At 36.7% G+C, this 11,988-nt stretch overlaps 1 protein-coding gene across 1 annotated transcript; it reads left to right on the top strand.

The window, feature by feature from the left end:
• The first annotated feature begins 559 nt into the window (after positions 1 to 559).
• Positions 560 to 11,729, top strand: LOC105225656 (uncharacterized). The gene is made up of 4 exons (XM_011204228.4): positions 560 to 855; positions 2,905 to 3,261; positions 9,754 to 10,053; positions 10,801 to 11,729. The coding sequence occupies exons 1-4, from the start codon at positions 562 to 564 to the stop codon at positions 11,548 to 11,550; spliced, it is 1,701 nt and encodes a 566-aa protein (XP_011202530.2). The 5' UTR covers positions 560 to 561; the 3' UTR covers positions 11,551 to 11,729.
• Positions 11,730 to 11,988: the final 259 nt, after the last annotated feature.

The raw sequence follows: 11,988 nt of genomic DNA, 5'->3' as shown, positions 1-11,988 counted from the left end.
TTGGCGCGAAAATGTCAGATCTTCTTGGATTTTCAAGAATCCATTGAGCGAAGCGATTCATTACCTTTTTTTAGCTATGTTTCTTGAAATACCACAATAAGCCAGAAAAATACTACATTGCCCGCGTGGTAAAGTGCTAAACGAGATTCTAAGAGTCTAACTTAGTTTTTGAGATATCGATCTGAAACTTTGCACACGTGCTTTTCTCTCCCACAAGCTGCTAATTGGACGGAACAGGATTTTTTAATAACAATATATATTCACGAATTTATGCCATGTATTATTTTCCCAGGCAGCGGCACAAAATCTGAAATTGTTCTGACCCAACCATCATACCGTATGACTGACCGATCAAAATCAAATTCAAGTTTGGTAACATTTTTGTATTTGTGAAGGATATTATAGCTTGAAATCGTAGCGTTTTTTTCTTGTTTTTATTATCATTGGCAGACAAAATATGTTGATTGCATCATCTACGAACGTTTTTATTTGGCTGTATTTCTTGCCGCCTATTCGTCTGATTCGCAAAACAAGCGTTAGTACCTGTTTAACAGTGCCGACATGCGTTACTCCCACTGGAATCCGAAGTTTATTCGCGGAAATAAGCATTTGATCAAATTTTCGTCAATATCGAATGCAGAAAGTAAGCCATTTCAATTCGAAACTCATTTGACTGTGCGAAGCGAGAAAACATACAATAAAACGGATTTACCCATCGAATTCAAAGTCTCGCCGGAAAGTTTATTACACTTAGCCGCCAGAGTTGTAGATGCCTTGCCATTACCAGACGTCTATCGATGGACTAATGGGGATGTTTGTAATTGGTTAAAGCGCTTTGGCTATCCACATTACGAGGTAAGCAAAATTTAATTGGACATGTTCACACAAGCAAACATGTTTTGAAAATATCAATTTATAAGTTGTATTTAATATTGAGAAATGTTATAAAATTCAATTACTTTCAATATTCCTTTACGAAATGTCGATTTATCCAATATTTGTTGAAATAGTTAAAACAAAAAATGTGTATTTAAAAGTTTAATTCTAATTTCGGAAGGTTAATAATGCATATGAATGATAAAAATTACATAAAACTGGTAAAAGTGACATCAATAACGGATTGAAAAATTCAAAATATAGGAACACATTCTCAACTGTTCCGGTCCCTTCCGTTCTTATGGTCAACCTTAAAAGGTGGGAAAACTTCATGGATTTATGAGGTTCTGATTTAAATTGTCGGTAAAGCTATTCAAACACGGCGGCGAAGAATTGTTAAGGAGCACGCATCAGCTTCTTTGTAGAATATGGTCGGACGAAAGCATGCCCGACGATTGGAATTTAAGTGAGCTATGCCCAGTCCATAAAAAAGGAGACGCCACAATCTGCGCCAACTACCGTGGGATTAGTCTCCTCAACATCCCGTAGAAGGTTCTATCGAACGTATTGTGTGAAAGATTAAAGCCCATCGTCAACACACTGATTGGACCTTATCAGTGTGGCTTTAGACCTGGCAAATCAACAACCGACCGGTATTCACCATGCGCCAAATCTTAGATAAGACCTATGAAAAGAAATGGACACACGCCACTTTTTCGTCGATTTTAAAGCTGCTTTTGACAGCACGAGCTGCTTCTACGCCGCTTTGTCTGAATTTGGAATACGGTTGTGTAGACTGACGTTGAGTAAATACCAAAAGATCCGTCAGGATCGGAAAAGACCTCTCCGAGCCGGTTCGATATCAAACGATGTTTCAGGTGAGGCGAATCCACTATCATGCGACGTTTTTCAATCTACTGCTGAAGAAACTAATTCAAGCAGTGGTACCATCTTTCTGTTATAAGGCCCAGGCGGCTGGCATACGTAACTGATAATAATATCGATTGTCATTGGTCTCAACATCGCGTCGTTAGTTTCTACTTTCTCCAGCCTGGATAAGGAACGAAGCAAATGGATCTGGTTGTGGAACGAGGGTAAGACGAAATATCTCGGCATGACTTCCAAATGCATGAAAATGCTCCAGCTCTGAAAGTATGCGATGCCTTATCCGCCGGAGAAAGCAGAGTAAGAGGAAGGTGGAGGTCCGTTGGAAAGGACAGGTGAAGAAGGACCTGGCCACACTTGAATCTCCAATTGGGAATGAAGAACAATACGATGATAACTGCGTGAGCGGTGCCTATGCCAATAAGAGGAAGAAGAAGATTTGGTTTTGTGCCAAATATTGGGTTGTAAAAAAAAGTCTTGCGGTATTTTTATTGAATCAATTCGTGTGGCACCCATACATCGAGCTTCTTAGTGACTCCAAGCTTCTTCAAATGGTTTATAACGGTTTGATGACTACTATGCCGGTCTCTTTCGACCAATTCAGCGATTTTATCGCAATTTTCGACGACAGGCCTTCCGGAGCGTGGCGCATCTTCGACCACCTCTACACCAGAACGAAAACTTTGAAACCATCGTTGTGCGATGAAAATGGAAACTGCATCGGGTCCATAAACTGCACAAATTTTATTGGCGACTTGAGATGCATTTTTTGCCTTTATCGTAGTAGTCCTGTAAAATATGCCGGATTTTCTCCTTACTTTGCGCCAGGTTTGCGACGCTATAACTCACGAACGACTTAAAAGAAACGACAATCAATCAAACACGTGTTAGCGCGTGAAATGAGCTGTCCAAAAGGTATAGCATGACCCGATGCGATGAATAAAACTAGAACTACGCGCTCTCAGCGCCAATTAGCGAAAATACTTTTTTGACAACCTAATATTAAGCAAGCCACGCCTGACGATAATTTTTCGACACTTAATTCAAAGTCTCGGCATATTGTACATATTCATATCATCTATTTAATAGATATGTATGTATATACAAAGACTCTAATAACTATGTAAAATATATTATTTTTAGCACACTTTTCGCACTAACTTAATCACAGGACGGAAGCTTCTGTTAATCGACGCCAATGCATTATGTGCAATGAACATACAAAATTTCAGCGATATCAAACGATTAGCAAAGGGTATACGTCAACTATTCTATTTCGAAATGATTAAATTTATGCGAAGTATATCATTGCCGCCACAACATCATTACGAGCTCTACAAACTCTTTCAGACGAAGAGTGGTTACGCGCATATAAAACGCTCCGATCTCTGGTGCCAATTAAAATTGTTGCGAGAAAAATCAAAATATCCGTGCCACTGGGATATAATCGAACACTGGCTGTCACGGGAGACGAGAGATAGAGAATTGTTTGGTGCCCTGAATTGATTTAATATAAGTAAAAGTGAAATGGATATATACATACATATGTACATAAATTTGTTATTTTGATGAAAAAATACAAAAATTTTGAAAAATATGTTTTTAAATTAATACTTAATGGGTTATGCATATTTATATTTTTTGCTTTTTTACTTCAAAATAATTATACGAATAAAAACAAGTTCTGAATTTGCTTTTATGTAAAAAAATGGAAAAATTCAACTCAATAAAAGTACACAAAAATTATAGATATAAATAAGTTATTAAAATATACCGATCTTCCGACTTTAAAATATACTCCAAATGACTTGTTATGAAATTTTTCTTAAATATGTAAAGTCCCCAATACAGTATACTGGTTTTAGTAACGTCTATCACATTTCATTAAATCTTGATGCAAGCGATATCCTTATTCTTCTAAGCAAGCTCTAATATTGTCTTTAAATGTACATATCTACCATAATTAAGAATGTAATTAAGATTACGACATTCTGATTTTATGATAAGTAAAACCCGTAAAGTTGTACTCTGCTATCTGTGATCTGGGTTGTTTTACAACAACGTCTCTGTTAGGCCCAACACTAACGAATTTTAGTAAGGTTAATCAAATTAAGTTGCTAGATTCAAGAGGAGTAGTCAACCTTTATGATGCCTGCACTTGACCCGAATTTTAACAGACTCTGCGGTCTCACTATCGATACCTCCTCCAGTATCATACCGTGGGGACCCCAGATGCTTACAGCGTAATCTTGGCAATGCGGGACAAGTCCCAAACAGGCAGGAGATTGTGCCAGACATCCACTATTCCCTCATGTTCCTACGCTTAATCTTCTATCGAGTACCCATAGGAAAATTGTGTACTTGTTTTGCACATGATTCTTGCAGTTTTGTACGCAGGTAGCTCGTTCCATCGGGTTTCGATTTTCTTCACCATGCCACTGTCGAGATCGTCATATAGACAATGCATGGGTTTCCCAATGTTGACCACGTTTTCGGATGTTAGCCATACACCATTCTTGGCAATCTCGTCCACTATTCCATTGCACACGATGCCTTTGTTGCCTGGCACCCATTAAAAGTGAAGTTTTCTTGCTTCTGGCAACACTTTTCACTGCTGCCCTGCTTCCCAAGACACTTCTGGCCGACATGCAATACGATGTTACTGCTTTGATTACTGGAATTGCCTGCAGGTGCATTAGAGGCGAGCTCCGCAGCTTTCGCAATAGCAAAGACCTCATCTTGAAATATAATGCAGTGGTTAAGCAATTTAAAAGGCTGCCTAATGGTTAACTGGACAGTATATTCCCGCACCATATTTCCATAGACCATTTTTGAACCATCCGATAGATGTTTAGAGTGTTGCGAACATACCTTTACGCTAGCAATATTATTTTATGTTTACTAAACCTTTTGTCCCAGTTGAAAAATGGAATCACCGAGATATGCCACCCCTCTTCATCGAAATAAATGTAACCAATCCTCCAATCCTTTAAATATTTTATGAATATTTAGCTCCAGGAGGTATTTATCCTCCCAGATGGATATACTCTTTTGGTCATCCGTCTCAACACATTATGACTAATATTTTGAAAATAAGGGGTCATTAAGGGGGTATTCTACTTCAGAAATCAAATTTTTGGCAGTTTTTTGAATTTTATTTAAAAAAAAACCAAAAATATTTTTACTATCCATTTTTTTATGGTGTTTTATTGATATCTTAAGAATACAGAAAAAAAGTTTACAAAAAAATATTAAAAATTAAAATAATTAGAGGGGGGGCGAGAGACAGTGTAACACCTGACGCATCCTGGTGACATTGATCCTGACTCTCCTGGTGGTCTGAAAAGAAAAATCAAAAGAAATTCTTAATCAGTAAGGATGCTGGTATAGTCCCTATTTCAGGGAACACAAAAAAAAATTTCTTTGAAAAATGGCGACTGCCTGAAAATCATTTTTTACGCTTTTTTTTTGAAATTCCTGATGTTTTTTTTTTTAATATTAAAAACAAAGGGTTAAGGATTATATAAAGAAGGTTCACACAAAGTTGCAAGTAAATCGGTTGTATTGAACTTGAGATAATGCCGGTACCGTGTGGAAAAAAGTAGTTTCGAGAAAAACGCGTTTAAAAAAGTAAGTCTACCTACCTACCGGGCTAGGTACTGCGTCACTAAAGTAACTGTAGCTCTTAAAATAATTTTAATTTTTAAAAATCCTTTGGAGGATATGTTCTCTAGGGTCTAAACTTTAAATATATGAAAAAAAATCGAATTTTTCAAAATTCTAGAGTAGAATACCCCCTTAAAGTATCATTTTGTTGCGAAATCCAGAGATTTACTGGTTACTGATGAAAAATCCTCGGTAAAGGTTGCTGATTTCAGGAAACACATTTTTAAGTAAGCCTTTGAAATTCGCTACATTCATTTTACACGAAACAAATTGCAATTGACAAATTCCATAATGTGAGACGGCACCCCAAACCATAAATTTTTTCTATACGGTCATGATAGCATAGAAGAAGTTCTTTATGTCGAAAGTCGTGTAAGTAAAAATTAAGTTTATTTAATCATATACATACGTTCAAGGGTATTTACTTAATAAGAATGTCTGCTATAAATATACCTACTTATTCATCATGTACTCATGTACGTCAACATATTAATTGTGCTTAAATATTCCAAGGCAATAACGACATCTTGTTCGCACCTTTCAGTGACTACCTGATCAATATGTTTGTGTGCTCGTTGCTAAATGAACCAAATTGTGCATCCATTGAAACAATAGTCTCTATTTGTTATGGATAATACCACAGAAGCAGCAGCATTGTTTTGTTCACACAATTGTACACAGATAAGTACGCAGACGACCCTGCAACAAATGCGAAAATTTTATATCTACTACTACGATTTGTTATAAATTTGGGATCCATATAAGTTTACATCAACGTCAGACAATATATGAAATATCTTAGTAATAATAATTGAGTTAACGTATATTAAGTGATCATTTATTGATGTCATATTAACATGAAAGTATTAAGAATACATATATAATATCGCTCCTTATCATTTCCCAGTCTCAATGCGATTAATACACACATGTCTTCAGTCCGAACGAATCGGATATGAAGGCAGAAATCTTATTAAGGCTAGGTTTATTTTTTATAGTACACAAGTATTTTTTATTTTATATAAGTATTTTTACATTTCCTTTTAAGGTGTCAATTTTTATTAGATCTGTAGATTTTCTTGCAGGGCCGCTTGACGTACCTTAATTGTCCATTTTGTGGCTAAATGCACAACAATGCAATTGTATTTACCCTAATGATATCACCCTTTAGGTTTAATCTAAATACAAATATTTGCATGTACCTACTATTCGAATGTTAGAGCGGACAAACCATGGTAAACTTTTAAAGGTATTTTTCCTTCGTAAAGGCTTCTTATAAATCTCTCCAACCTTTCGGCGTAGGCATTAAAATTACATAGTCTCCATTTGTGAAATTCTGAAACGCACTCCTAAATACATAGGCTGCTTATATATTTCTGGACTAGGCAACACTAAGTATGCCAGGTGCAATCTGACATTTTCCATTGGAAAGTTTGACATTTTTTAGCATAACATCACTCAGAACCGTTTTGTCATTTAATCGTGAATTTAAATTTTACAGGGAATATTAAGAATTCATCTCGGCCAAAAATGGAATAACTCGTGAACATTTTCGTGCGATCATTTTTCACAACTTTCGACGTGGATTATCACGACAAGAGTGGCATCGATGAACTAAAATCTTTGTATGGCTATGAAGCACCATCCTATAGCACTGTGAAAAAAACTGTTACAAACGAATTCAATCGTGGCCGACGCTCGCTCAAAGACGAATTCCGTGAAGGTCGTCCAAAAAACACGGCTGTTGTGCCAGAAAAACACTCGATGCCGTACGTGAAACTGATAATACAAGACCGTCATGTAACATACCTTCCATCAGATAGAGGCATGCCTATGCATTTCTCCCACCAGCATACATTCGATATTGCATGAACACCTGCCGTAAAAAAGGTTTGTTCTCGTTGGATCCCGCACAATTTGACAATCGCTCAAAAAAAGCCTCGTGTGGATTGGTGTAAAGAAATGCTGAAAAAATACGATCGCGGTGCTTTCAAAAGACGTTTATAAGATGGTCACAGGTGACGAATCATGGATCTATGCGTATGAGCCCGAAACAAAACAGCGATTGACCGTGTGGGTTTTCCAAGACGAGCCAAATCCAACGAAAACAAAAAACATTTTCGTTGATAAATATTCCTATTTTCATTTTAGGCAAGAAATATATATGTTAGCAGCCCTCGTAACTGGGAAGAAAAGTTCCGATCCCTAATCTAATAAAGATGCTTAAATCTTAGCTTCGTAAATACTACGAGAACATAAAAACGATTTAGTTAAAGTTTTCAAGATAGGTTATTCAAAAGCTAAAGCTGGATGTCAGTATTTAAAAACGCATAAGGTGAAGCCAATTTTGCATAATATAGTAAATAATAACAGGGATTACTAGAGAAATGACCTTTAATTGGTAACAGTTAAAGTACATATATAACGAACAGAAACTACCCGATTTCACAAATAAAATGTAAAAAGTGAGTGTAAGATTTAAGTACGCTAACCTACATACTGGCGTGCCTGGCTTTTACTAAATATGAACATGCTATTCCCCATAGTAAATAAACAGCTCGGCTAAACATTTAGCAAAATGTAAGGACCAATTATGTGTCCTATTGATATATAAATGTACATTAGTAAATATGTAGCTATACGAATTGGTTGAATTTAGTATTCATTGGAGAATAAACTCAATTAAGAAGTTCAAACAATGGAGCACAAGGCATGTTCACCAGATTGCAATACTTGTGTGTATGTCTGCATGTAGATGTAACTAAGTATGAAGGAGGTGTTAACCATAAATAATAGCATTAGAGTCCACGTCACCTGAATTGAGTGTTTAATACTGGTTACCATTAAAAACAAGATTTAAACTAAATGTAATCTAAATTAAATTCAATATCTTATGTTAGTTCAACATTGTCCGTATAAATCTACAGCTCCAACGGTTCGCTAAAGTTTTTGAAAAAGCCACAGAAATTTTAGTTAGAGATTTAAATCTTTCTAAAGAATGTGCTCAACTACTGGGGTTTATACTTTATGCGAAACACCTGTCAACTCCTGCTACACATTTTGCTTGATATAGAACGGATGAAGATGATACCTTTCTTTCTTTCAGAGTTATCAGTTCTTAGTAAGAATATTTCTGGTATTCTTAAAAAGTTAAGAGCACAAAATATTCCTGGAGCGTGGAGATTTTTTATCGCTTCGTCGAAAAGTAGATTGAATGAGTTTCTATTTCTTATTCACATTTCTCTTGAATATGCTTCTGTTGCAGTCTTGACAGAACCTACAATACGACGCTATGCATGATTAGTTTGGTTATTGCTTTCAACAGTTATAGACGTGTTAACATGGAGGTCCTAACGCCGAAAGAGTGGGTGAACACGACACCATGGATAAGCCACCCGGCGGAAGACCTGTGACAACGAATACCGATCAAATCATGGAAAACATCGAGTTAGACCGGCATGTGGCATCTCGTGACATCGCCCAGAAGATGGAAGTTAGTCACCAAACCATTTTAAACCATCTGCAGAAGGCTGGATACACAAAAAAGCTTGATGTTTGGATGCCGCATGATTTGACGCAAAAAAGTCTTCTGAACCGAATGAACGTCGGCGATATGCTGCTGAATCGGAACGACCTCGACCAATTTTTGAAGTGGTGACTGGCGATGAAAAATGGATCACATACGACAATATCAAGCGAAAACGGTCGTGGTCGAAGGCCGGTGAATCGTCCCTAACCGGGATTGATGGCCAGAAAGGTTTTACTTTGTGTCTGGTGGAATTGGAAAGGAATCATCCACTATGAGCTGCTCCCATATGGCCAGACGTTTAATTCTACTCCTGCTGCGAACAACTGGATCACTTGAAGCCGGCGATCGACCAGAAACGTCCAGAATTGGCCGACAGGAAGAGTGTAGTGTTCCACCAGGATAACCCCGGACCACACACGCGCATATTTGAACTAGGTCCGATCACTATAACACTTTTTATAAAGCTAATATATCTTGAGTTGTACAAATGTGAGTGAAATTTAAGAATTTAAATTTGATAGTTGGTCAAAATAGGTGTGAATTTTTAAAATCTCATAACTGTATAATAATCAAAATATACAAAATTCAACTTTTTTAACCTTGTAGTAAATGTACTCGTAAGTCCCTTTGTAACTTGGTGAAACTTGAAATATAGATTTGTTGTTTTTTACTTTGGGATTTTTCCTTCATTCAGTACATACTGTCATATTATAGCAACATAAATATATGTACATAAGTTTTTATTTCGTATATTTTTACATAAGTGCTGCAAATAAAAGATTTATTGAAAAAATAAAATGCGGGTATTATATGGAGCTTCCGATGAAAAGTTCGTGCAATCGAATGAGAATCTATTCGACGGAATACCTATACGTTCTAAAGTAGACAAATATGAATATGGTGATGTATCATTTCTCCGAATGGAAGGCGAAACTTTCAACAAAAACTCATTACCCATCGTTTTTCGAGTTTCGCCCGATACTTTGCTCAATCTAACATCGAATTTGGTAGATAAATTGCCATTACCGTCGGTGTATGAGTGGACAATTGAGGATGTCTGTAGGTGGATAAGAAAATATGGCTACCCGCATTATCAGGTCTGTAATATTGAAGATTTCATCATAATATTTCTACAACATACAAGTATTGAAATGGATGAGCGCAAGCAATAATCTCATATTATTTTAATCAAAAATATGTCGTCTTTTGAAATAGAGAGGATAACAAGCTTAATCCTTTGCCTAGACGTCAACCACAGTCTCTTTTACATTAGATAACATTTTTCAATATGCTCATAAAAAATCTATACACCACCACAGACGGATCTGTTGTGGTAATCTTTCCTGGTTGGTCTAAAGATTTTGGATAACACGATATGTGTAGCTTAAATGTTAAAATTTCCTGGATTGGATATCACAGAAAAGCTCAAAACACAGTAAAGTTTTGTTTCAGATTATCATCTGGCCAAGGACGGTCAGTTCAGCAACATTTCTCGAAATTACTTCAACAATATTTGCTGGCGCTGCAACAACAAGATTCATAGATACCCAATCAGATGATAAGAGAATAAAATACTTTACTGAATTTTTTGCTTTTTGTTATAAATCCAACCTTGGAAATGTTATCACATCTCGTGTTATCCAAAATCTTTAGACCAGCCTCAGGAAAGATTTCCACGACAGACGGGTGTGAGTAATCGGAGCGGAGCCAGATTATTATCTGGACAAAGACTGCCAACTCGGCACCATTTCTCGCAATTACTTCAAAAATATTTTCTGCCGCTGCAACAACAAGATTCAGAGATACCCGATAAGAGAAATAAAATACTTTTACATCTATTTCAGAATACCTTTCGTGTCAACCTTGTTTCGGGCCGCAAACTATTGCTAATTGATGCGAATGCACTCGCAGCGATGAATATAAAAAACTTCAACGATATCAAGCATATAGCTTACGGCATTCGACAACTGTTCCACTTTGAGATGACGAAATTTATGCGCAGTATCGCATTACCGTCACAATACTACTACGAGTTATACAAACTCTTTCGCAAAAAGACCGGCCGCACTTACGATATAACCAAACGCACCGAATTATGGCGTCGCATGCAATTGATACGTGAGAGTAAGCCATATCTCTCACATTGGGAAACACTGGAACAATGGCTAACGCATACTCATGAACCCGAAAGTGCCGAGATCATTGCCGGTACACCACACTACCGACTCTATGAATGCAAGACGGCCAAAAGCACAACAAAACATTTCCCACCAAAGAAAGGAACAATCATATGCACTTGTATGCCACCATGCTTTTGCCATCACAAGGAAACATATTTCCAACCACCCACAGTATTCACATTACTTAAGTCCACACGTGCTCCAGATGTTAATTATGTTTGTCATAAGAAATTTTGTGGAGATCGTATGCCACCATGCACTTGTCACTGGAAATCTGCGAATTTCAAATTTGAACAGATATTAACCTGTTTGCGTCGAGAATTACCCCTTCGATATGGCCCGGACCATAGACGTCAAACTCAGATGCACTCGTTCATGAATGAAAGTTTGCTCAGCCGTACGACCCTAATATAAAGAATATCTTAATAGCAGCGTCGCTGAAGAAATGTTGTTTATATATGTACATACATATATAAACTATTATAGATTTTGCAATGCAAATGAATGTCGACTAAACATAGTTCTGCATATTGTATATTATGCAATCAATTGAACAAGTTTTATATGAATAAATCTAAATATACTCGTATATGTTCAAGCCTAAGTATAGGTATTGATGAAAGAGTGATAAGTAAGTAGGTAAGAGTGCAGCAATCCTGGGCCCAATTTGCGCTGGATGTGCCATTTTGATGTAATTTCGTAAGACCTTTACCTTTAGGCTCAAAATATTTAGTGCTCTCAATGAAACTACTTATAACCGTAGACTGCCATTCAAGATTTCTATTGATGGGTTCCAAGTATTCTGCGTCGCATATGAGATAGATCTAGACATTCACAGAAAAAGTGGAGTAA

This window comes from Bactrocera dorsalis, chromosome 1 (assembly GCF_023373825.1).
Source record: "Bactrocera dorsalis isolate Fly_Bdor chromosome 1, ASM2337382v1, whole genome shotgun sequence".
In the NCBI taxonomy this organism is placed as follows: Eukaryota; Metazoa; Arthropoda; class Insecta; order Diptera; family Tephritidae; genus Bactrocera; species Bactrocera dorsalis.
The sequence above is the reverse complement of the archived record's forward strand: the minus strand, read 5'-3'. Positions and strand labels throughout refer to the sequence as shown.

What these genes read in the sequence shown, in the direction of transcription:
- LOC105225656 (XM_011204228.4), top strand. Translation starts at nt 562, where the DNA reads ATGCGTTACTCCCACTGGAATCCGAAGTTTATTCGCGGAAATAAGCAT. An exon ending in TTGGCTATCCACATTACGAG is followed by an intron (nt 856 to 2,904) that starts GTAAGCAAAATT and finishes TATTATTTTTAG; the next exon opens with CACACTTTTCGCACTAACTT. An exon ending in GAGAATTGTTTGGTGCCCTG is followed by an intron (nt 3,262 to 9,753) that starts AATTGATTTAAT and finishes TGAAAAAATAAA; the next exon opens with ATGCGGGTATTATATGGAGC.